Source organism: Hemibagrus wyckioides, linkage group LG16, assembly GCF_019097595.1.
Source record: "Hemibagrus wyckioides isolate EC202008001 linkage group LG16, SWU_Hwy_1.0, whole genome shotgun sequence".
In the NCBI taxonomy this organism is placed as follows: Eukaryota; Metazoa; Chordata; class Actinopteri; order Siluriformes; family Bagridae; genus Hemibagrus; species Hemibagrus wyckioides.
The window spans coordinates 14,088,695-14,114,620 of NC_080725.1; the positions used below are offsets into that span (position 1 = coordinate 14,088,695).

General features: G+C 40.0%; 1 protein-coding gene across 1 annotated transcript; it reads right to left on the reverse strand.

Moving 5' to 3' along the window:
* Positions 1-23,858: 23,858 nt before the first annotated feature.
* avd (avidin) lies at positions 23,859-25,538 on the reverse strand. Its single transcript, XM_058412616.1, has 4 exons — positions 25,443-25,538; positions 25,134-25,344; positions 24,388-24,508; positions 23,859-24,311 (listed from the first exon to the last, which is right to left on the reverse strand). Exons 1-4 carry the CDS (start codon positions 25,533-25,535, stop codon positions 24,263-24,265), a joined length of 474 nt encoding a protein of 157 aa, XP_058268599.1. The 5' UTR covers positions 25,536-25,538; the 3' UTR covers positions 23,859-24,262.
* Positions 25,539-25,926: the final 388 nt, after the last annotated feature.

Here is a 25,926-nt window from a genome sequence, read left to right on the forward strand (position 1 = left end):
TGTTGGCGTGATGTATTTTATATAGAGTTGTCAAGTTTTCCAGTGAAGATGGTTGTTCGAATAAATGTTTATGCTCGCAGCAATCTGTATGTACCGTCAATCAGCACTAAGCGTTCATTTTAGCATTTCTTTAATCTGTGTTCCTGGTGGAAATCCAGATTCTAGCGGAATTTGCATACTAGCATAACAAGACGTGGTGCGCTGCTTTGGTCGGTGGGTTGCACTAATTCAGAAAGACATCAGACAGTCCTTGATCTAATATCAAAATTAGCAGTCTGGGCTTCATAAGATCAGGTTCTAGCCTTAAACTGTAGACCTGCTCATGTGTTCATCTTGGGATTTGAACTCAGAGCATTCTGGTCACTAGTGTAGAAACCTAATATCTAGCATTGAAGATCTTTCTAGAAGATTCAGCTTAGTTAGGAAGTTAAAGGGAGGTTAGGTTTCTCTTTCTTTGCGCAGTGTATGCTGTAAACCTCTCAAGTGAAGACGAGGATGTTTCTGCTCTCAGCGATCTCTATGTACCGCCTGTCTGTCTGTCAATCAGCAGCAAGCGTTCATTTTAGTGTTTCTTTAATCCGTGTTCCTGGTGGTACTCCAGATTCTGACAGAATTAGCATGCTTGCATAACAAGACGTGATGCGTTCCTTTGGTCAAATAAAGAAACACACCAGCGAGTGCAGCCGACGTGTTAGCGAGCTTCTCATCTTGTTTATAAAAATAAATGAATAAAAAGAATTTAGCTTCATTTGCAAAGCTGACAGAACTACCTTAATGTTCCGTATAGTTTTTTTAACAAATACAAATGGAAGTAAATCACAACACGAGTACACCTGAACAGGTGAGGGATCAAATCCTTGCTCATGTGGATCTCTAGCAGCTCTGGGATTTAAACTCCTGATCTGTTTATCACTAGAAGAATGCTAACTTTAAGAGTTACTGATCTTAAAGCTCTGGAATTCCAAATCTTTACACCATTAGCATGTTAGCATAACGAAGAAGCGGCCTTTTACTCTGCAGCATGATCCAACATGGCTGATTTCTCCATCTAGAAGTATTAGCAATTAGATTTTGGACAAGTTAAAGCCTTGCTCAGTTTAAATATTGATTCTTTGCTGTAAGTCGACAATCTGTCGCTCTGTGTAGAGAGAATTTCTGAGAATAAAACGGATTACCCGGACAGATATGGAAAATTTGACAGCCGTTCAACGTATTAGCTTCTTGCTTCATGCTAGTTAAGCATTCAGACAGAGCTTAGAGGAGAGTATTGATGTTTAGCTAAACTAATAGAGCAGAGAGAGCCAACCTTAGGCACGTCTGCGCTGCTGATTTTGCAAAAATACGGTGTGATTGAGTAACTTCGTCCATCAGCCATTTGCATTTGTTCAAAAAGTGGCTGTTTATCTCATTATACTGAGCTTCTTTATTTAAGCCATGACGTTGTTCTGAAAAAAACTGTGAACGTGACTTAAGCAATACCTGAGTGAAAAATAAAAATCAGCCTTCTTACTGAAAGGAAACGCGAGCAGAGTGTCAGAATTTAATTAGCATGGACTGGCCCGGACCATTCTGAGCGTGGGCAAACCAGGTTTTATGCTTTAATGGGCTTTTCTGTGACTCACAGGGTATCAAGCGGTGCAATAACTAATGCAGGCTGGCTGCAGTGATGGTGACAGCTCTTTCAATCAGGCTGGCTCTTCACCAGGGAGACTTGCAACAACACAGCAATGCAAAACAGTGCTGCTGAAGAAGCCGTGTCAGCACTCAGAACGCTCCTTTTGAAAAGCTTTCTTCATCAATCCAACACAAGCTAGTTGTTTGAACCACCGACCCGTGCGATCAGAGGCAGGATTAAGTCCAGGGAAATAGCTGGAAATCTCGCCTCCAAAATCAGAAAAGGATTATTAAAGGAACAAGAGAACAAGGTCAAAGACTTAGGGAAGAACAGAGGACAAGGTGAACTTCCAGTTCATCCAGAAAGACTCGGGAGCGATCCGAAGCTGAGGACGGTGAAAGCTCCCCTGCTGGCGTGCTAGGCTCTACTTTTGATGTTAATTCCTTGAAAGCTGTTTCTTTAGCCGGGGATTAGCACGGAGGGAGCCGGGCTTAGCATGCCTGGACTAATAAAGATGACACATCTAACACAGGTACTCGCTCGTGCAGCGCCTAGGGAGTCTACGCTCCTGACGTCTTGCTAATTATAACGCGCCAAACTTCCTTTAGCATGCTACCATGACAAGAGACGAGCTGTTTAGCATGTTTTTTGGACCCTGGTTCTCAGACACAGCTGCTTTTATTCTCCTTTATTAGCCGTCAAGACGGCACACGAGTCCTGGAGCTTGACAGTTATGAAGTGTGTCCATTATAGCCCATAAACGACCATTACGGTTACTGATTAGCTTCCGCGGCTGCGCTAGCTCGGGGGAACGATGCTGCTAATGATCACAGGGCAGCTCGCATACCAAACCAACGCCCAATTCATCTGTTCGGCCAGCTACACAGAGATTGATTGGAAATTCCCAAAGAACAATTGGCCCTTTGAGTGTTGAAATAATTCTGCTTTCCGTTTAATGAAATCCGTACTCTGAGCTGACAAACAAATCACAGCATTCTCTCCCTCTGTGATCAATTATCATTTATCTTAACGGCTTGATCTGACAGATACAAGTGAAGCTCCAGTGAACATCCTAATTACCAGGGATTTTTTGTTGTTGTTGTTGTTGTTGTTGTCATCTTGGTGTGATCAGGTCTTCACAGGAACTCTATTAAAATATTTTGTGATAATCATCCCCCTGCCCTGGAGGAACCATATCCTGGACACTCTTGAAAGACTTTTTTTGTCTTCCAATAAAAAGCAACGAGATGAGATTTTCTCCTGTTCCGCCTTTGGGCCAGTCAGATGAGATTTCCGAAGATGAGCATATCTTATAAAGCAAATATTTAATAGGCCACGAAGGATTTCGAGAATCTGGCTGAGAAGTTGAGCCACAAATTCAACAGGGAACGAAGACGTTTAACATTATTAACTTTATTCAGAGTGTGTTTTTAATTGGCTGCATCAGTTCTGCTTCACTTTCGAACGTTTCTTTAGGTTGCAGTCATCCATCACGCTGCCAAGTTCACGCCGCTAGTTATTATTTTTAGCCATTTAAGAAATCTAGATGATGAAACCGCAAATCAGACGCACTCGACTGAGCGCAATGTAAAAAGTCCAGATTACACCACTTCGCATGAAGTATGAAAGCAGTGTTTGCTGCATCAATGTTTCCATTACGGCTAAAGAAAAATAAAAAGTTCTGTATTTCAGAAAACCGCATATCTCAGGTGCAGACGCTGCGGTTGCGCATGAGGCTGTGATCCTGTTTGCTCAAACAGTGAGGCTATGCTTCTCAATACTGCTATCGCTCTCTCTCACACACACACACACACACACACACCAGGACAACTGAGTCTGGCTTATCCAAAAGACTTTAAGTAACACCTTTTCAAGATGTAAAAAAAAGAATTGTTTTTTATTTTTTTCACAGCAAAACATTAAACATTTAAAAAAAAAATTCTCGCATATTTTGTGGCTATGTTTCACATCCTGAAAAAAAAATGTTCTGTTGTTAAGTACTCCATTAATATTTCAGTTTTCCATCAGTGAAATGTCGCATTAAAGCAGCTATAAGTACAAAAGAAAAAAAAAATATATATATATATATAACATTTTAAAAATTCAATTGTTCTGTTTGTTAAATAGTCCATTAATCCAGATTGTTTCATTTCCTGTCAGTGAAAAAAAAAATCTATATAAATAAAATTTAAAAATAACAAATCCAGTTGTTCCGATTGTTAAGTATTCCATTAATCCTAGATATTTCATTTCCCGCAAGCAAAATATCAGATTAAAGCGGCTGTAAGTAAAAAAAAAAAAAAAAAAAAAAAAAAGTAAGTTTCGTGTTAAATGTATTTTTTTATTTATTCTGAAATGGCTGCAGGGATTTCTCATTATTGCATCACAGGGTCTAAGTGTTGAGTATCTGATCATCCTTAATGAACAATTTTTTCTGGATGTTTAATTATCAGATTATTTTCAGATAGGCGTTAACATGAAATCTTCCTGGGAGGGAATCATCCTGCAGTGCTGGATTTATTCTGCAGGGATGAGATACAGTATGGTGTGAAACAATAACACAGCGATTGAATGTCTAGCAAAAAAGTTCAAAGGCTGAACATCAAGAGAGACTAAACTGAACTAAACAGCCTCAGGGTCCAAGTCATTAGACCCAGACTTTAGTGCTGGAGAAAGAAAGAGAGAGAGAGAGAGACAGAGACAGAGAAAGAGAATTTTCAGCTAAAGATTTTTGGAGTGAATTATATTTTCTTAACACCGTTGCTGGTTTATTGCATCAGGCACGGCTAATTTTTGAAAACAATAACAGGAGCGGGCACGGGGTTACGGGCCGATGTCATCAGGCTTCAGTTACTGAAGCGTGTCATCAGAATTATTCCTTCAGCCTGCACTATCTTCATCATACTGCAGGGGTCAGTGTGTCTGAGTATGGAGAGGATGAAAGAAAGAAATAAATAAATAAATAAATAAATAAATAAATAAATAAATAAATAAAAAAAAGCTTCAGTGTGAAACTGTAACAAAGAGATCTGAAAATAAAAACCTACATTAATCTCTGTGATGTTCCTTAAAGAGCTGCTGATTCACGGGGGCGCGTGGATTCGATAAGGCCTACTGTTCCAGATATTGGCGTTACAAACAGGACTCGATATTTAACACAAGCGGAGATGTTCGGCGTGCTTTAGCCTAACCACGAATCGATCACCACATGCGTGTGGAGTGCTCTCGTTTAAAAAAGGAGCTCAGTGTGAAACAGACAGTGTGGAGATTAGGCCTGGAGCTGAAGAGCCTCGGCTGCATAGGAATGTTTTTTTGACAGGGAGCACGGAGAGAAACACAAATCACTCATTGATTGATGTTAAAGCACTTCTTACAGCAATTTAGCAGCCGCCCCCCGGATCTGGAATAGCGAGTCCGTGTAGCGTAAGTGTGTGAATGGGATCAATAGGTGTTGTGTTTGGTTAGTGTATTGAAAATCTGGTGGTTGTTAATCTATAAGTGGATATTTACTTCATGTGAGTGAATAGAGTTGTGATGTGATAAAAAAAAAAAAGAAATAAGTAAAAGGGGAATAAAAGAAGATATTTTCAAGGTGCGGAGAAGAGAAGAGAAGAGAAGAGAAGAGAAGAGAAGAGAAGAGAAGAGAAGAGAAGAGAAGAGAAGAGAAGAGAAGAGAAGAGAAGAGAAGAGATAAGATGAAGAGACGGAGAGCAGAGAGGAGAAGAAATGAGAAGGAAAAAGAAGAGATGAGAAAAGCAGAAAAGATTAGATCAGATGTAAAGAGAAGAGAAGAGAAGAGAAGAGAAGAGAAGAGAAGAGAAGAGAAGAGAAGAGAAGAGAAGAGAAGAGAAGAGAACACGAGAAAAAAGCGAAGATCTCATGCAATTTGTCAGCCTGTCAATCAGGTGTGATAATAATGTGTGTATCTGAAGTGAGTTCAGTCTGATGTCAGAAGTTTTGATTCTATTTTATACGCATCACTAATAACCTCCTACTTCAATTACATCCAGATCCTCCCTTCACTTCACCTTGTTTTTTTAATCTTCCCTGATGAGAGAGAAGTGCTGCAGTGCTCCCATCTGGTCTTATATAGAAATGCATATACAGAGACACATAGCTCCCCCGCCCCCAAAACACACACACACACACACACACACATAAACACACTACAATTGCACCCTCATTTCAGTGCAGTACCCAAGTGCACGCCTCATATATATCAGATTGTGAGTCTGTGCTTTTATACTAGAAGTCATAGTCCATATCTTATGGCTGTCTCAAGCTTAACACACACACACATACACACACACACACACATACACTCTTTCTAGCATCGCTAGCTCCAGAGCTCTAGTACAAAGGTGCAACTATAAATCACCTGGGAATGAAGTTTTAACTCTGCACAATCTTTTTTGTATATTTTAATTGGCTCCATCGGTTCTGGTTTAGTTTATCATTTTTCTTTGCGTTGTAGTCATCCATCACACTGACGCATTCACTGCACGCATTATTATTTCAGCTTCTTCTCTTTCTTTCTTTTTTTAATGGCAAAAAAATGATCAGAGATGAAACAAGCAGCTGCATTTGTTCTCCTTTTCTGAAAAGTCTGCGTCTGGTCAGAACTTTTTTTCTTGAAGCCGGACTTAAAAATTTACATCTGTATCGTCTCATTATTATGATTATTATTATGATTATTATTTAAGTTAGAGCTCTGTGTTATGCATGAGCATGCCTATAATGGTATATGTTCAAAAAAAAAAGTGGAGAGAATGGGGTTAGGAGTTCCTCATACTAAGCTCACATTCTGATCTGGCTGCATAAATCAGGCTGAACTGCACAGTGAATAAAACACAAATTTTAGTCTCACAAAAACACCCACTTGTCACTGTTGTGGATATTTTGTGCAGAGAGAAAAAAAACTGAAGGGAAAGAAGGATAAACAATTGTAAACTTCCACTTTTACAAGGCATTCATCACATTGCACTATAACAAAGGAAGTGATTTTTTTTAAATGTATATAAAGGCCAAACGTGACATGCAAAGCAGCATGAGATCAGTAATTATGAGGATGATGGATGGATGAATGTATGCGTATATGGATGGATAGATGGATGGATGGATTTACGGATGGATTTACAGATGGATGTTACATAAGTGAAAAGCAGATGGATGGATGAATAAGTGGATGGATGAACTGTTTTATAGTTGAGTAATCACACAGAGGACTGGATAGTTGGATAAGTGGATGGATGGATGGATGGATGGATGGCTAAAAGAACAAGCAGATAGATGCAAGTATGGATGCATGTATGTACAGATGGATGGATGGATAAGAGAACAAGCAGATGGGTGGATGGATGAATTGTTTTATATTTGAGTAATCACACAGAAGAGTGGATAGTTGGATAAGTGGATGGATGGATGGATAAAAGAACAAGCAGATAGATGCAAGTATGGATGCATGTATGTACAGATGGATGGATGGATAAGAGAACAAGCAGATGGGTGGATGGATGAATTGTTTTATATTTGACTAATCACACAGAAGAGTGGATAGTTGGATAAGTGGATGGATGGATGGATGGGTGACTAGAGAAATAAAGGCACGAATATTTAAAGTAGATGGACAGATTATGGATAGATGTATTGATAGAAGAACAGATGGATAGATGTGTGAATGCAAAGATGGATAGATGAATTGTCCTAGTTAAATTGTCAAATCAACTGGATAGTTAATTGGATGTATGGATGAATGGATGGATGGATGGAAGTACGTCTGGATGCTGAATAAAAGAACAAGCAAATGGATGTATGTAGGTATGGATGGATGGATAAGAGAACAAGCAGATGGGTGGATGAATGGGTGGATGGATGAATTGTTTTATAGTTGACTAATCACACAGAGGACTGGATAGTTGGATAAGTGGATGGATGGATGGATGGATGGATGGATGGGTGGATGGATGGGTGGATGGTTGGATGGATGGGTGGGTGGATGGGTGGTTGGGTGGTTGGATGGATGGATGGATGGATGGATGATGGATGGATGGATGATGGATGGATGATGGATGGATGATGGATGGATGATGGATGGATGATGGATGGATCGGTGACGAGAAATAAAGGCACGAATATTTAAAGTAGATGGATGGATTATGGATAGATGTATGGATAGATGTGTGAATGCAAAGATGGATAGATGAATTGTTCTAGTTAAATAGTCAAATCAATTGGATAGTTAATTGGAAGTATGGATAGATGGATGGATGGATGGATGGATGGACTGATGAATCACATGCTTCCATGCTGGAGGTCAGCTCTGCCAATATCATCAGACACCCACCGTGTGTGTTTGTGTGTGTGTGTGTGTGTGTGTGTGTGTGTGGTTGTCAGCTCATTTCCCTGCTGTTGTATTAGACACTGATGAAAGACAGCAAAAAATTTGTGTTAACATCTGGGATTGTGTGCGTGTGTGGAATAATTGATGGTTTGTCACGTTGCTTCTGTGGCAGAAATGATTGTGTAGAAGAGAGGCATGCAGCAGAGATGGATGGAAAAACATTCCCGCAGCACCACAATGCCACAGCACTGAGTGTTAACAAAACATGGCACACTGGCACGACTCGGAGTGATAACCCAGCACGAAACAGTGGCACAACATTCGAACAAAGCACGGCACCATGGCTGGGCAATATGCTGAAAACTCAGCACGACTCATAAACATGACTTTAGCCTGAACAGAGCAGAGCGGAGAGAAGAATAGAGAGAAGAATAGAGAGAAGAAGAGCGCTTCCATTCGGCTTTATCTCTAATTCAGACTGGAGCACGGCTTACTGAGCGAATATATTAAAATCTAAATGTGCAGCCAAACTCTGAACGGATGGATGGACAGATATCTAAATGGACTGATAAATAAACAGATGCTGAAATACATGGAGAGAATGTTGAATAGTGAAATAGAAGCATGGAGAGTTAAATGGGTGGATGGAAAGATGGTGGGATGGATGGAGAGTTAAACAGTGAATTAGAAGCACGGTTAGTTAAGCGCAATAATGGATGAGTTGATGCAGGGACGGACAGATGGATGGAGGGGTGGATGGATGGATATGGAAAGAGACAGATAGTTGTGCAAATTAACTGAGGGTTAAATATGTGGATAAGGACTTCAGTACTGGAATGAAGGGATAGAAAATTAAGTAGATGAATGGAGAGATGAATGGATGGGTGGATAGTTACATAGTGAAAAAGTAGCATGTGTAGATAAGTGGATAATGGATGGACGGAAGTATGGATGGACAGATGGACGATAGAAGAATGGGTGGGTGAATGGATGGGTGGGGGGTGGATGGATGGATGGATGGATGGATGTATAGAAGAATGGATGGATGAATGGATGCATGGATGGATGGATGACAGAAGAATGGGTGGGTGGGTGGGTGTGAGTGGGGGGGGTGGATGTATGTATTGGATGGATGGATGGATGGATGATAGAAGAATGGATAAGTGGGTGAATGGATATTTGGGGGGTGAATGGATGGATGGATGGATGGATATATGACCAAATTGTTAAAATGGTTCAAAGATCAAATAAAGTCAGATCTTTCCAAATAATGAATAAAAAAATGAACAGACAAATAGATGATGGATGGATGGATGGATGGGTGGGTGAGAAGATGGATATTTAAATAGTCAAACAGAAGAATGGAGAGGATAAATGGATAGAAGGATGGATGGAAGGATGGCTGTATTAGATAGAGTTGTGGATAAGTAATCGGATGGATGGATAGATAGATGGATGGATGAATAAACTATATATTGTACATACTTCTCTCCAGATTTGAAATACTACAGAAGAAAGATGAGAGAAATTCTTTAAGTCTGGATTAATGAGTATGTGGAAGGATAAACGGACGAATAGACAGCTAGCCGATTCAACAGATAGATGCCTTCTTGATTTGTCATTATTTCAAACAATGCAAGTGCAAACAGCCACCATGTTAACCTCTCTCTCTCTCTCTCTCTCTCTCTCTCTCTCTCTCTATCAATCTCATCTCTATCTATCTATCTCTCTCACCCCCATCTCATTCCTTTTTTCCCGAATCCCATAACCTCCGTGAGCTCCTTTGTGTTTTAAATTGCCGGTTCAATATTAAACTATTAATTTGCCATAATAATGTACTCCTCAGAAAAGACAGTCTCATCAGGAAATGTGGTGGTTTTGATGAATTACTAATGCATTAATAATATCAAAGCATGAATTATTGATGCACATCTGACCTGCCATGAAAGAGATTTAGTAGCTCCAGTGAAATGAGATTAGTATAGGACCTTCTGGCCTGTGTGTGTGTGTGTGTGTGTGTGTGTGACAGACTGGAGGAAAGAGAGACTCCAGGCATGATGTGAACAGGTGTGCATATAAGTAAGTGTGTGTGTGTGTGTGTGTGTGTGTGTGTGTGTGTGTGTGTGTGTGTGTGTGTGTGTGGCTATTGAGGATGCAGTGAGGCTGAATGCATTGATTTTGCACATGAGCACATTTTCAGCGCTGAAGGAATATTGAGCTGAACTGAGCAATGTGCATTACTGATGCTCTGTTGTGAAGGCACACATCATCATAAATGGAGTACATCAATGATCCAATACACACACACACACACACACACACACAGAATGCTATTACTGTACTCTTGAAACACAATCCACCAGCCTGCTATAAAATGTTTAAAGTAAAAATCCACGCTGACCCGCTTGCATGTTAATCTTTATAATTATCCTCATTCTATTTTTGCATCGGTTACCAGCATTTGCTGCATTACCCACAATGCCATAGTAGTGCAGCACGATGTACTGTACATCAGCTCTACTTACAGAGAATGATGCAGCAGCGCTTTATCACTTAATCACAGGTTTGAAAACCACTGAAATGTGATGTCAGAGCCACGCGCACATGACTGCTAACGTCCCAGGGGATTAACGGAACTGCAGCAACATTCGACAGATTAGCAGCAGAATGACAAAACACATCAGAGATTTATCAATATAAAGATTTTTAATGTGCTTCAGTATGTGTATTCATAAATAAATGAGTGTGTGTTTTTTGTGAGTGTGTGTGTGTGAGTGTGTAAACAGGACCTTGTGGGCAAGATCATTCTGATCCCCTCGAGAACAATTAAAGACAAATAAAGGCAAGTTAATTAATTTAGCATTAATTAGCTACAGTAACAGTTATGTCAATGGAAGGTTTTTTTTTGTGTGTGTGTGTGTGTGTTCACTGTCCCATGCATACAGATGTTTGTAGACAAGCTACTAGAGCAAAAGTTTGTGCACCCCTGACCTTCACACCTTTAAGTGCTTGCTGAACGTCTCATTCCAGATTTATTCTCCTCTCATCACTGTTATAATCAGCTCCACTCTTCTCTTCTCTTCTCTTCTCTTCTCTTCTCTTCTCTTCTCTTCTCTTCTCTTCTCTTCTCTTCTCTTCTCTCATGTACTCTCTTCTCTTTTCTCTTCTGTTCTCTTCTGTTCTCTTCTCTTCTGCTCTCTTCTCTTCTGTACTCTCTTCTCTTCTCTTCTCTTCTCTTCTCTTCTCTTCTCTTCTCTTCTCTTCTCTTCTCTTCTCTTCTCTTCTCTTCTCTTCTCCTCTCCTCTCCTCTCTTCTCTTCTCTCCTGTACTCTCTTCTCCTCTCTTCTTCTCTTCTCTTCTGCTCTCTTCTCCTCTCTCCTGTACTCTCTTCTCTTCTCTCATGTACTCTCTTCTCCTCTGTTCTTCTGTTCTCCTCTCTCCTGTACTCTCTTCTTCTCTTCTCTTCTCTTTTCCTCTCTTCTCTTCTCTTCTCTTCTCTTCTCTTCTCTTCTCTTCTCTTCTCTTCTCTCCTGTACTCTCTTCTGCTCTCTTCTCCTCTTTCCTTTGCTCTCTTCTCCTTGTTTCTCTTCCCTTCTCTTCTCTTTCCACTAGCTGTTGGAGCATTCCTGTGGGGATTAGTGATCATTCAGCTACAAGAGCATTAGTGACATCAGAATATGATGTTGGAATGTCCAGACTCTGGTTCCAGTTGATCCTAATGGTGTTTATTGGGGTTGAGTCAGAGTCAGGGCTCTGTGCTGGAAACACTCAAGTTCTTCCACTTTCTCCAACCTTTACCTCCACACCATGTCTTCATGGAGCTTTGTGTACTTTGTATCGTACACTGGAACAGGGTTTGTAGTTCCAGTGAAGAAAAAGTTTTTCAGACTTTGTAGCAACAGATTGAGGATGAATGTACACATAGGGCTGTGATGGTCAGGGGTGCACATACTTCTAGCCAGAATGTGTAACAGAGAAACAGGAACCAGTTCAATGAGTCTATTTGATGCACTGAACACATCCACAAGAATGAGGAGACGCCACAGTGGATGATTTACACACAGATTTAATGCACCATGCTAAACCGGAGGCTATAAGCTTTCTTTCCTCTTTCACAACATTAGCTTCATATCTTTGATGCAAAACTGAAAAAAAAACAACAACATCCTGTCTGATTTATTACATTTCAGATTAGTAAACTATTGCAGCAAGGTATAAATACCAATAATTTATGTTTTAACGTTAGTGCGAAAAAAGCAACAATATCCAAAAATCTTCCACTTCCCTCACTTTGTGGGGGAAAATAGTAAGAAGAGGGTGCTAAAGAAATATTAATAACAGACTTAACTAATAATTGATCACGTTTTTACTAAGAATACTTTTCGAAATTGTCTCAGGCGCAAACTTATTTATATCACATTTAATCTGACGTGACGTTAGAGTTTGCGCTCATGGTGGAGCTCGTGTCTGTTAGCATCAAACAGAATATTAGCTGGTGGCAGATCGGAGCGGTGAACGATGCGACGGCGTCTGCCGCTATTACAGCATGTTAGCGGAGGTTGAGCAGAAAGAAATGTCACGGAGTCTGTAGAGTCGTTTCTCCTGAGCTCTGAGGAAAACGTTGCTCCGAGCATATTTTACTTCATCAATTATTAACCTTTTATCTATTTCTGTTATCCTGTTATTTGGATTTGAAGATTTGGGTAAATTTGACTGGAGTAGAAAATTCTGACGTGTTGTGACTCGTGTTTGTTCATGAGGGAAAAACACGCTCGGATCTCCCGTCGATCATGTCACCTGTCATAGAAAAGGGTTTGAAGACATATTCACCACAGACGTCAAGGGAGGATCTGATATCACTGACACAGAGAAACCTCCTTGATGATCCCACTGAGGAACAGCATGAAACAAACATTTACATAAATATTTACTCTTTATGCTATAATGCCTTTAAATCCTAGATTTCTGACATGACATGGATGGATGGATGGATGGATGGAGGGATGGATGGATGGATGGCGGGATGGATGGAGGGATGAATGGATGGAGGGAGGGAGGGAGGGAGGGAGGGATATATGGATGGATGGGTGGATGGATGGAGGGATATATGGATGGATGGAGGGATATATGGATGGATGGGTGGATGGATGGAGGGATATATGGATGGATGGAGGGATATATGGATGGATGGATGGATGGAGAGATGGATGGATGGAAGGGTGGAGTTTATGGTTTTTTTGTCTTATCAACATTAAGAGACAAAAAACAAAAGCAGGGAAATGTAGGTGCTTGGTATGAAATGCATGGAAGGAAATCTGAGAATCAAGTAGAAAGAAAGAAAGAAAGAATAAAACAAACACGATAGAGGTGAACACAATAGGTAACAGAACAAAAACAGAACAGGGGGCGGAGTCAGACCTGAACACAAATCACTGAGGGAAAGAATTCAACTGTTACAAAGCACTAACATATTTCACAACATTGAATGTAGCGATAAATGAGTAAAAAACCATAAAGAACAACAAACTGCCTCAGGAAAGAAAAGAGGCGGAAACTCGTTCAGCTTCATGACATCGTGAGCATCATCGATTATTTTCCCGTAACTGTGCGAGTTGGAGTGTCTGATTCACCGTATGAATTATTCTGAATAAATTAAAAAAACAGCACATCCATCAAAAGATTCCTTTTTTTCGTCAAAGAATTCTTCACAGCGCTGCAGGGAAACGTCCCGTTAAGTGTTTAGGCAACGCTCTAATGAGAACAAATCATTCTAAATGATCATGGAGGGAGACGTGGACAGGAACGTGGCTTTATTCCATCTGATCCAGAGTCTCACGTGAAGCCTGTCAGACTTCAGCAGATGTTTCTGATGGCGCCAGTCAATTGCCGGGAAAGTGTTTCATGCAGAACCACTCGGATGTGAGCAATTACTTCTCAGCCCCTTGTCAAATATGAGCCACACACACACACACACACACACAGATGTTCCTCATGCCTGTTAGCCTGAAATGACAGCATCTGGAAAACGTCCCACTGTCACACAGGAAGTTGTCGAGAAGTTTAGAGACTCAATGGCTTCTTTGTCAAAAGAGGTTCATGTCAAAGCTCTTTAAAATTCATGACATACTCCAGCAGGAGTGTGGAGGTCAGAGGTCAGAGGTCATTGCTATAAGGAGTATTTTTTTAGCCTCAGTTCTTAAAAAAATGAAGCATTTTCTTCTCGTATTTTTTTTGTTTTGAATTGCTACCACACTCTATTCCATTCCGGCTATTCATTAGGCTCACAGCCGTGCTTGGTGGAACCCAGAAGCCTGAAATCTGGAAAGAAAACACAACATTAATGTTCATCGGAATGACAGCACCTAGCGCCGGAGTTTCCACAGCATCAAAACCTTGTATTCTGTTTATATTGGAGGGTTGAAGCGAACCTCCAGAACTCGTTTTCTTCCACTGGTCCTTCTCTTTCTCTCTCTCTCTCTCTCTTTCTCCTCTCCTTCAAACATGCCACAGTGTGACATTTAGCTTCTAATGGAGATTTATGAAGTTATCCGAACGCCTCTGGTGTTTAAAAGTTTGGAATCCGGCAAACGAGATGCTTAGTGCCGGCTTTCCATAATGGGCTGTGAAGGCTGGAGCTTGGTGGAGGGAGTCTGAACTCTAATCGCCTTTATGTGTCATCGGTGCTCGTAGACAGCTCCCCATCTGTCATAGCGAGATACATCACACGAACACACACACATACACAGAGAGAGAGAGAGAGAGAGAGAGAAAGAGAGATAAAAAACACTATAGAAATGTCTATTAGTCTGGTCCTTCCTTGTTTCAGTATAAGTGAGGCTCATTTTCAGAAAACACTGCATGTTATGCTTACCGAATGCATTTTATGAACCATCGTGCTTGCTCAAGCCTCAGGATACATTATACATGAGATGCCCTGAAATCTACATAAGTTTCTGTTTTCGCTCTGCGCACCATGGCTATTTAGCATCATTAGCCCCTTCTCTGCGTGTAAACCCATGCAACTCAGCCAATTTGTTACCCATTTACTCATTATTCCATTTACAGTTTACAAACCTGTAGTATTCTCACGGCTAGTTAAGTGCGCAGCAGCCCTCGTGAGCTACTTATGTAGTCTTTATGACATGGTGTATACCTTCTCCACTGAGAGACACGCAGACGCTAGTAACACAGAGAGAGAAACGAACTCCTGATACTGGATCTTTACCTTACATGTTACCTTATAAGCATTAGGAAAAAGGTGGGAGAAATCCATTCAAATATTCAGTCAAACTAAAATACTCTTGATGAAACAGGAACTAGCTGAACTCGATCCTGGACAATGAAAAGAAAATCGTATAACCGAAAAAAAGATCTGATTGGTCGTCAGATGATGATCAATTTTCTAGTTATCGCTTCTATAGTAACAGCTCATTTACACGGATTAAAACAATGCATGTGATTGTTGATGTGGTGATGTTTTCAGTAAGAAGATGTTTATTTAACATTTCTAGACAGATGGAAAGGAGTCTCCTGTGTCAGTGATAAAGCTTTAAGTTTATATTTAGTTTCCTTGAGTGAGATAAAAAAGTGAGGAAACAACATTAACGTAAGTGAAAACTTGTTTCATGAGACTGATTGTGCTAAAAAAAAGGAATAGAATAATCTAGAAAGGCAGAATTTATAAATATGGAAATTGAAAACCTTTTCTCCTGTTCAAGCAGTGCCGTGTTTTCAGACGAGTCTCCAACATCAATTGAATTTTGTGGGAAGTAACTTGGTCATAAAATATTTTATAAAGTTTAAAATGACTTTAAATACCACTTAGTGTTTCAGATAAGTATTAGATAAGTGCCTGTGTCTCTCCTGTGTTTAGGTTTAGAGAACATCCCGTTGTGGATAAAACCATTATACCAGGAAAGCGATATCCTGATGTGATCCACGGTCCAGCATCTGGATGGCATGAAGCCAAACTAGCTTCTGTGTGATGTGACAGAGGCTTCGGGGCTGGTGTTCGGCCGAGGAACACCTCGATGGCATGTGGCGCTTCATGAGGTGGTGAGGAGGTGAGGAGAGAGGAGGAGGCACAGATCCAGCATACCAGCATGAAAGAGCTGGACCAGAAAGCTGGGGAAGGTCCAGACTCGGGCTGGCGGCCAGGTGAAGCAGCTGTGGATCACCGGTGCAGGTATCGTCACCTGGTCATCTGCCATGCATTTCTGTGTTGGAAAGTTTAGGATAAAATACTTGCATATATATCATTATTTAATGAAAGGTTTAAATGAAGCAAGTTTATAGTGTTTATGGATTCCTTACACGGAATTTGTGCTTCAGATCATTTATTTATTTATTTATTTCCTTCTTGCTAAGCTCTTTAAGCCCATACATTTTCCATATGTTAAACATTTATTCATAAATTCCTTTAAAAGTACACCTACCTAGAATATGTGTGTGTGTGTGTGTGTGTGGCTTTATGTGAATTTTCTTTCTTTCCTTCCTGTCTCTCAGCATACAGACTGTGTTCTAATTAAATAGGTGAGGTCGCACTGTTGTTTCGCTTAATTTCATGCCAATGTCATTTCAGCTGCCGAGGTGACACTCAATGCCAGCCAGATCCGACGCAGGCGGTGAATGCGGCTGAAAGAGAAAAGCAAAGTAATAAAGCCGCATTCTAATAGAAGATGTTTATTGACCATTTTTAAAACCCAGGAGATCGAGCTCCAAGGCCTGAAGGCTTGTCTGAGAGAGAGAGAGAGAGAGAGAGAAAGAGAGAGAGAATGGTGTGGATGAGCTGAAAAGACAGAATGAAGTTTTTATTTTAGGTCATAATAGAGCGAGAGAGAAGGAGGTGTTTCATAGGTTTTGTTTTAAATCAGTCATACTTTAGATTTTTTCTCAGTATTTTTCATAGCACAAACCACAGACCTTGAGGTGCTGCCAATAGCTGAAATTCCACAGTGACACAACACTGAGGAGTACAAATCTACAGTATAGTATTCATACTGTATGTATGCATAAAGTACTGTAGACTTGTCAAGTATTTCATGTTTACATCAGACAGGAGAATGAGGGAGAAAATCACATCTCTGAACATGGGATCATTGGTGCCAGATGGTTGTTGTGGATGGGATTCTCACGCACAACCGTCTCTCGACTTTATAAAGAATTGAAATATTCAGTTCATTGAAAGTTCTTCAGGTTAAATGAGAATGATTCCATCTGACAGGAACGGCAAGCCGAATAATCACTCTTTACAACCGTCTTAAGCAGAAAAGCATCTCAGAATGCACCTGAGGTTTGAGGGGTATGGGTTACAATGTCAAGTTCTTCTCCTGTCACCTGAGAGCAGGAAAACCTGAGGCTACATTGGGCTCAGGTTCTTCTCTCCAGCTGTGGTGTACCTCTGTTCAAGAAGAGCAGGATTTTTTTTAAGTGAATGAATGAATCAATCAATGAATTAATCAGTGAATATTATTCATATTGTCTTTGGTTGTCCCATGAGCTTTATATTTTCATCCCTCTAGTGTCAAATCCCATAGGATCCCAGTCCTGATGAACATCCTGATCTCAACCAGATGTCACATGACCTCACAGCTGGATGGTTTTGGTTGCATTTGGGTTTTGTTTGGTCCTGATTTAGATTGCTGTGAGATTTCCATGGAAATTTGGGAGAAAATCCACACACCTTCATCCTAGTTAACATCAATCAATATTTCCACTACCAGCCCCCCAACTTCTCCAGATTTTTCGATCTGCGCCAAAAATACATGACCCAATTACAACCCAGTGTCTATACACCAGTTCAGTTTTCTTCCAGATGTGACCCAGCTGTTACGCCTCCTCAAGGCTTGATTTCTGAAACCAGATTCAGACGAGTGCATCCGTGAAACGTGATAAACGTGCCATCACTCACGGATGCTAAACACGAACATTTCAAACACTAATGCGGTATATTTAAAAAAAAAAAATCTTGTGAGCAAACTTGTTAAAGAGATTTATTTATTGATCACATGTTTCTTTTATATAACGCGCAAGCACATGACGCTCTGGCAGAATAAGTGAGATCTGCTTTGGACGAGCTGGGCAAGTGAGAATTTTTTTTGTATGTGTGAAAACAAAGGCCTATTCTATGAGTAAGAAAGCACCAATGATAAAGCATCTACAAACCAATCTGAGCTCGTGGTACGAGGTTTTAATGAATCACAATAAATCTGCCTGCAAAGCGGAGGCCTTTTGTGCCAGCGATGGAGCAAAAAAGCGTGAGCAGCAGGAGCTGAAGGAGAAAAGAACTGTTGGTATGAGATGGTTTTGAAAAGATTCTTAGTTTTCCTGCAGCACAGATGAAAGGAACTCGTCGCAGGAGCACTCTCGGGTCCGTAGTGTTCTGGTTCTGGAAATGACAAAAGCCATTCTTGCCTCTTATCAGGCCGCTGTGAGGGTGTCTGCAATCGGCCTCATACCGAGTAATGAAAGCTGGATGACTAAAGAAATAGATCTCTGGAATTGTCTGGTACAATCTGTGTGTGTGTGTGTGTGTGTTTTATAAGGAGTAGAGCAGGTAGCTCAGCTGACGGCACTAAAAGCCTCTGTGGAGGAGCTGAAGCAGAAGAGTGGCGGAGAAAGCACAATAAAAGCCTCTGGCTTCAATTATGTCTCATGGCAACAACGATGGCAGACTGTAACCTGTATTGCTTCCTTATTTCTTCTTTCTTTCTTCCTTTTTTTGGGTCCAGTTTTATTCCTCTTCCTTCTCCTTTTATTGCTGGAGAGATATTCCACAGCGCAGCTCCATCCGAGCGCTCCTCCACTGCCCTCTAGAGGAGCTATGAATTTTTTAAAGGACATGAAACCAGAGCAGGATCTTGATCAAAGGATCATTTGGTGAGCCTTGTGAACTAAAGTGCAGCAAATTTCAGGGATAATAAGTTTTTTTTTTTATTCCTGCTCAAGTCGATGGCCTCGAGGCCCAGACTCAGGGATTAAGTGCAGTGTTGGAGCAGCGGGGGTTTGAGCTGGATGGAGCTGAGAGTCTACAGGTACCTTAAACTTCAGCAGTGTTAAAGATCTGTTAGATTTAGCCTTAATCACCAAGATAGAAAAAAATGATCTGTAAGATCAGTGAAGGATCTGAGCAGAAACTCTTTTTCTACTGTATGTCTTCTGAGTTGAATCACAGCCTTATTTTCGATTTTTCCTCTTTGATTTTTTGTAGTGGAAAAAAAAATGCATGTACCCTTTATTTGTTATCAGAAATCTGGGAGCTTGTGCGTGATGATATGCATAGATAAGGAGTCAGGGAAGTTCGTCTCGCCCGAGATCTTCTCTGTAACATGCAGTACACAATGCTGTTGGAGTATTGTAAAATAATCAGTGACGGGTTGATGTGATACTGTTACCTCACCTATAAACAAGAAGCTGTTTATTCCCTATATTCCACAACTAAAAATACACAGATATACCAAGCTAACATTAATAAAACGAATTAAACTGTAAAATTGATAGAACTACACAGTTTTTATCCATTTATTCTTGCATTAATGTTATGCAAACAAAATAAAAATGCAGTGTTTTATTATGTTTCTATTTAGAGTTAAGTTCAGGAATCATGCTAATCAGAGCTGAGGCATGTCCTAGCTTAGAAAAATGAAGCACAGGGAATGTTTTTAAGTAGATTAATTTAAGATTAATTTAATTTAAGATAAATATAAGCACAGGGAATGTTTTTAAATATATTAATTTAAGATTTATTCCTTTGATAATACCTTAATTTGTTAAAAAAAATATATATATATATATATATATATATATATATATAGCATCTGTTTATAGTTATGAAACAAGTCACTTCCTGTTCTGATGTATGTTATAGTAACTATAAACCCTCGTTCCGTCACCAGCCTCCATTGATTCTCTCCGGAAGTTAATATGACTCGATTCTGGATGCAGTTTCTGGAGATCATTTGCAAATAAAACTCGAGGCACTTTTTTCACTTTTTCTCCATTCTGAAACCACAGGGGAAGCAAACTTTGCACAGAAGCGACAGTGAAATACAGAAAAAACTGGTGTTTCTGTATTGTGCTGATAAACTACTTAAGGCACACAGCAACACTCTTAATGAGGCTTTTGAAAAAAGAAAAAAAAAACAAAGAAGAAAGTTCTAGCAGTCATGCCTTACGGGATAATTGAACTCTTGCACTTCTGCTGCAGTGTTCTACAACGATTCTTCTGTCATTTATAGACAAATTGTGTTTTAATAAATCCAGGGTTATCAGTTTAAGCTCGGACGTAAGGTCAACGGTACTCGTTCTACTAAAAAAAACAAAAAAAAAAAACAGGTAAGCGGTGGGGCCAATACTTTGTGTACAGCGACAGATAGTAAAGAAAAAGTAACTATGTCTAGAAAGTGAACTATTTGTGAGGTGGAAGGTGATGAACAGGGAGCTCAGTGTTTGTATCAGTCCAGCACAAGCCCCTTAAGGAGAAGTCAAGCTCAACTGAGCTGATGGCCAGTGCTGCCGGGGTGGAGGAGAGAGAAGGAAAGAGAGAGAGCGAGTGAGAGAGAGAGAGAGAGAGAGAGAGAACACAGGTAAAACATCTCTCCTCTTCCTGACAGGCCGCCTATTGGTGCTTCAGCTGTTATGTCAGCTTTTCTGATATCACAGCCTGAAGGCGGTGTGAGCTCGTCTGACTAGCTCGAGCCTTGGAGCTGAAAGCCTTTGACGAGAAGTCGAAGCCAAGCGGTGGACTCGCTGGAGCGCAGCAGGACACAGTGGAGGAGATGAAGGCCAAGGTTGATGAGCTGAAAATGTAAAATACCCTTAAACCCTTCTGTTAAACCCTACAGGGTTTTACTTATTTATTTCCTTAAGCAAAACAGAATCCTTTCTGCAATTTAAAACACAGAGTTAGACACCTGTGCCTGATGAAACCTGCGCTTGAGTCATCCGGTCATTGTTTTTTCTAGCTAAGGTGTTGCAGATTCCCATTGACCATCCATCTCTAACCTCCATGGACCACCCACCATCCATCTTTGGCTGATCATATGACAGATACCAAAAGAACAAATGGCGAAGATGGGCTTCAGATAATGCAAAGTCACACACAGAGCAGAGAGCTGCATGAACCATGTACGACACACAGCCACTATTGGCTAGTGTCACTCTGATTGACAGGAGAGAGAGAGAGAGAGAGAGAGAGAGAGAGCGCATGTATCTGAAACCATATAAAATTATAAAATCCATTAGTCCTTCAGGATTTCAAGATTTTACACACAAATTCACCCCAAATCAATCAGAACTTTATGATATTCGAAAGTACTTGCAATGTTTTTAAAATGGCAGCAGATTTTAACATCATGACACGTGCTCATCCAATCACATGTGTAGAATGTGAATACAGCTCTCACAGAAAATCATTACATGTCTGTCTTCAACACAGGACTTTAAATGAAGAATCCTCTGCTTTTGATTTCACCAATTCACACACAAAAAATGATTCATTTAAAGCTTTAACTTTTTGTTACACAGAAAAGGCGAGTGACCTTCGGCTGCAGAGCTCTGACTGAATTTCAAATGAAAAAATAATAAAATATGAAGGTCAACAGCAAAAAAAAATACAAAAAATATACAATGGAACGACTGTGTTTTGTGTGAATAAGAAAAGATGTCTGTAGAAGGCTTGTAGAGTGATAAGTGCAGTAGGTTATAAAGATTTTAGAAGGAGGTTTAAGATGCTTAGAAATGATAAACATCTGTAAAAACATCTGTCAAGTTTCCATAATGATTTAGTTCACGCTCAGGAAATACGAACGACGGGCTGGTCGTGTGACCTGCAATCAATTTGCTCTTAGAAATCAAACTCACAAAAACGTGCTGGCTGATTTAACGAGTGTTTGGAAGTTTACACGTGTTTTACACGAGCTTCGGTGTAGCTTAATAATCAGTACTATGCCGTGCATAAGTATTCACCCCCATTGGAACTGGTTCAGTGATTGTCATGAATGTACACAAACTAAACCCACAATGCTGAAGAGCATCATATGACAGAATGACAACATAGTCTGTAAAACCAGTTCGAAAATAAAATTATGTTATGCCCTGATTGCATTAGTATTCACCCCCCTACTGGTGCAGCGAGTCGCCATTAGAATTCACATATAATCAGTTAAATGGAGTGGAGCTGGGTGTAATTAAAGTGTCACGTGATCGCAATATAAATACACCTAGAAAGTAAGGCGAGAAAACCAGAAGTGATCAAAACAAGTCCAGGGTCAAAAAGTATCTGTATAAAACTCTTGGAAGCATAAATATATCCGTTAACTAAATAGGTGGAAAGCATACAGGGACAAGATTCGAAAAAGAGGGGATTAATAAAAAGATTAACATGATGTTACTACCATTGGAGATGATGATGATGCAAACTGTATTAATTTTTCGTTCCATTTCTATATAAGCAGCAATTTTGCACTTCTATATATTGCTGGTTGTATAGATTTATGAAATAAAATCTAACATTACAAACATCTGTAAACGTGCAAGGGGGTGAATACTTATGCAAGCCTCTGTGTTCATGGCTTATACAGTAGCTACATATGTTTGTTTTTTGTCACATTTGCACACAATTCATTTATTATGTATATCACAAATTGAACACATGACTGCATTTTCCTTTCCATATTTGATTTTCCGCACATTTTTTTATTTTTATTTTTGCACGTGCAGACAAACGTGAGGACAATTTTACACTCGACATGTGAAATTAATTTTCCCTAGCATGAGCTAATACATTTGAGGAAAGGGGAAAAAAGAAGCATATATCAAGAGGTATTTGTGTCAGTCGAGACAAAAGGATTTTTTCTAGAATAAACCCATTACATGGACGAGCCGTATAATCTACACGTCTAGCCATCAGGAATGTTGATGTTCAAGCGGTTATTTCTGTTAAAGGTCCTTGCGGGTGAACAGCCAGCAGTGCTGCTTTCTTCAGTGCTCTAACAGAGATCTGACACTGATGAGAGGAAAAAATGATCACGCCTCATTATCATGTGGATAATAATAACAGGGTTCGACTGTTTTCTCTTGCGATTCTCATTGTCAGGCGTGACTTATTTCTGCAGAGAGGTCAGAGACATTTTCCACCAAGGCAAGTCTAAGCCTGCTTCAAATGACAGCTTGACATCTTTCAGAATAGCCAAACATTTTTTTTTTTAAATTAGGGGTATGAACAAGAATAATATTCTCACCAGAGTTCAATAATACTTTAAAGCTTTTAGAAATCAAACGCATTACTACCTTTCCAGATGATTGGAATTAAAAATATTGTAATTTTAACAAATACTAAGCGTTTGCATGTTTACATATAAATAACTTATGGATTTAATAAATCAATTTGGGTCAACAAATTGTTTTGTTTAAGATATGACAGGTTGTGTGCATGTTATACATTACATTATTTTTATTTAACACAGTGGGAAAACATATACTCAAAATGGCACGAAGCTTATTTCATAGCTTTGTTGAAATATTTTTTTTCTTTGTTGAACAATTCTGCATCATTTTATTATCTCTACACTCAGTCTCAGATGAGAAGCTGTTCAGCCCAAACACCCCCCCATCTGATTTTTTCAGAATATCATTCATATCATAAGCATATCATTCAAATTGAATGCACTTACTAATATTTCCATGTTTTTCTGACTGTTTGATTAGGTGTTGGTCTCCAGCTCACCACGAGAGGCTGCCATTTTGCTTTGTGAGCAGAAATTAGAACTGAAATGGACAGAAAAATTAGGCAAGTTTCAGAGAGCTTTATTCATCATAAAGAAGTATGTTAATCACAATTTTTTTAAGATGACAAAGCTTGAAATAAAAGGTTAATGAGTAAGGAATGAAAAAAATTCTGATGTTGAAAATTAATGAGTGATGGCACTGTGGTGTGGTGTGATGAAGTATGAGGTAATATTGCCATAAAAGTTATAACGGTAATTATACACCTCTGTTCATGTTGTTTTAAGGAAATAATGAACATTAGCGTGGCAACCATAACTCTGCTTCTTTTAATATTAAATAGCCAACACAGAGAAAAAAAGGTAGTGTGTAAATAAAAAGCAGATGCAGTACAGAAGCCAGAAACATGAAACAAGATTCCTTTCCAGCCTATAATAAGCTCTGAAGACAAAAAAATGCAGATGTGCAGCTGTTCAACTTTAAATGTGGTTTGAAAATATAAAAATACTGAAACATTGTATTATGCAATTGTTTATTGGTCTGAAATGACAATCAATTACGGAACCCAACAGAACTGAGAGCAGTCATGGGCTTTCCACACCTCGTACAAAAATGAAGCGGTCCTCTCCCAACCTGAAAGCAAACACAAATGAACAAACGTCATCTCTTCAACTCTTCACCAGCTGTAAAATTTACACTTCAAGCCCACCTGGTGCTGTCCCAGTTGTCTGTGAAGCTTGTGACAGCAGAGCGCAGCATCCAGAGCGTGTTCAGGACCTGGCCACCTCCTGGTACAGCAAAACACTGACCCACCCAGGTAGTGCATGATCCTGCAGGGAACATTCAAAACAAAAAAACAGACTTAACCTGACAAATCTAACACAGAAACCTGCTTTCTGAAGGTCAGTATTCTACAAAAATCCCTGATAGCCAGTCTATGTTTAATCACCATCATCTGACTGGATCTCCTACTAATGTCATAAGCAACATGGAACCATCCATTGTGTAAATAACTGGTTATCTGGGAAGCAATTTAGTAACCAAGGATGTTCAAGTATAAGAAAACCAAACATAACCTAGATGAGTACATGGAGCTAAGCCACATTAAGCCAAGGCTGAAATGCCACAAACACCATATTCGGAGAAAAAAAAACTAATGTGCACAACAGGCAGTTCTTCAGGACCAGGAACTTGTGCTCTGATTGGTAACCCAAGTGCAAAAGTTAAAGCTTTGATGCTACTGATGGGATCAGAAAATACTAAACAAATTGACCACTTTAGAATATTATGAAGAATGGCTTCCTGAGACTGGTCCTGGAGACCCCTGTTTCCTGCACGTTTTATGTTTTTTTCCTCCCTCTGCTCGGACACACCCACTTTATCTCGGTTAATTATCTAATTAGCTGGCTCAGGTGTGTTGGAGCAGGTGAATCACTAGTTTCCTGTGCGAGTTACCTTTTGCCCACAGCACAGAAAACGCGACGGTGGGCTGCGGGCCGTCACTCATCACCCCGACCACTTTAGCTTCTCGGTTCGGACCCGCCGCCCCGCGCGTGCTCTCTACCGCCGTCCTGTACACTCCTCTAACTTCTGGTCCAACGGCGCTGAGATGTAGCTGGGAACCGAGTTCACTGTGCCATTCTCCGGTCACGTTACAGTCCAACACCTGTAACACGGCAAGAAAGAAAATACGCATGCGCGTAAACTGGGTTCACGTCATTACATATATTTGGTTTGACATTTACATTTTTACACTCGCCTTACTTTTCTTTCAGAGTCTGGAATTAAAGCTTGCACGATAATTATCTGGTACGTTCCCAAGGAAAGAACGTACAAAACCGCAGCTAACGACTTCATAGTGATGCAAAGCGCATGCGCAATGTGCGTCCGAAGCGCGTGTTCTTAACCGCTCTACACTAATTTCCTGCTGATTAATTACCACGAAGCCCCGCCCACTTCCAGTGCCGCTCTTAAATGCTAAATGGAAGTGACTAAGAAGCCAATTTTATGAACAAATATTCAGTCAAACTGGTGGTAATCTGAAACTATTGATTCATGCAGACTGGCATCCCAAAAATAATTGGAGTTGTATTATAATTGATTGATATCTTTTTCTAATTAATAAAGTCATTTGTCTTTGTAACATTTTAAAACTGGACGTGAAGCGAGACAGCTCTTTGGATGAGACACTAGTTCTTCATGTACATACATTCACATCTCGAGGCAATTTAAAGCTGCCATTCAACCC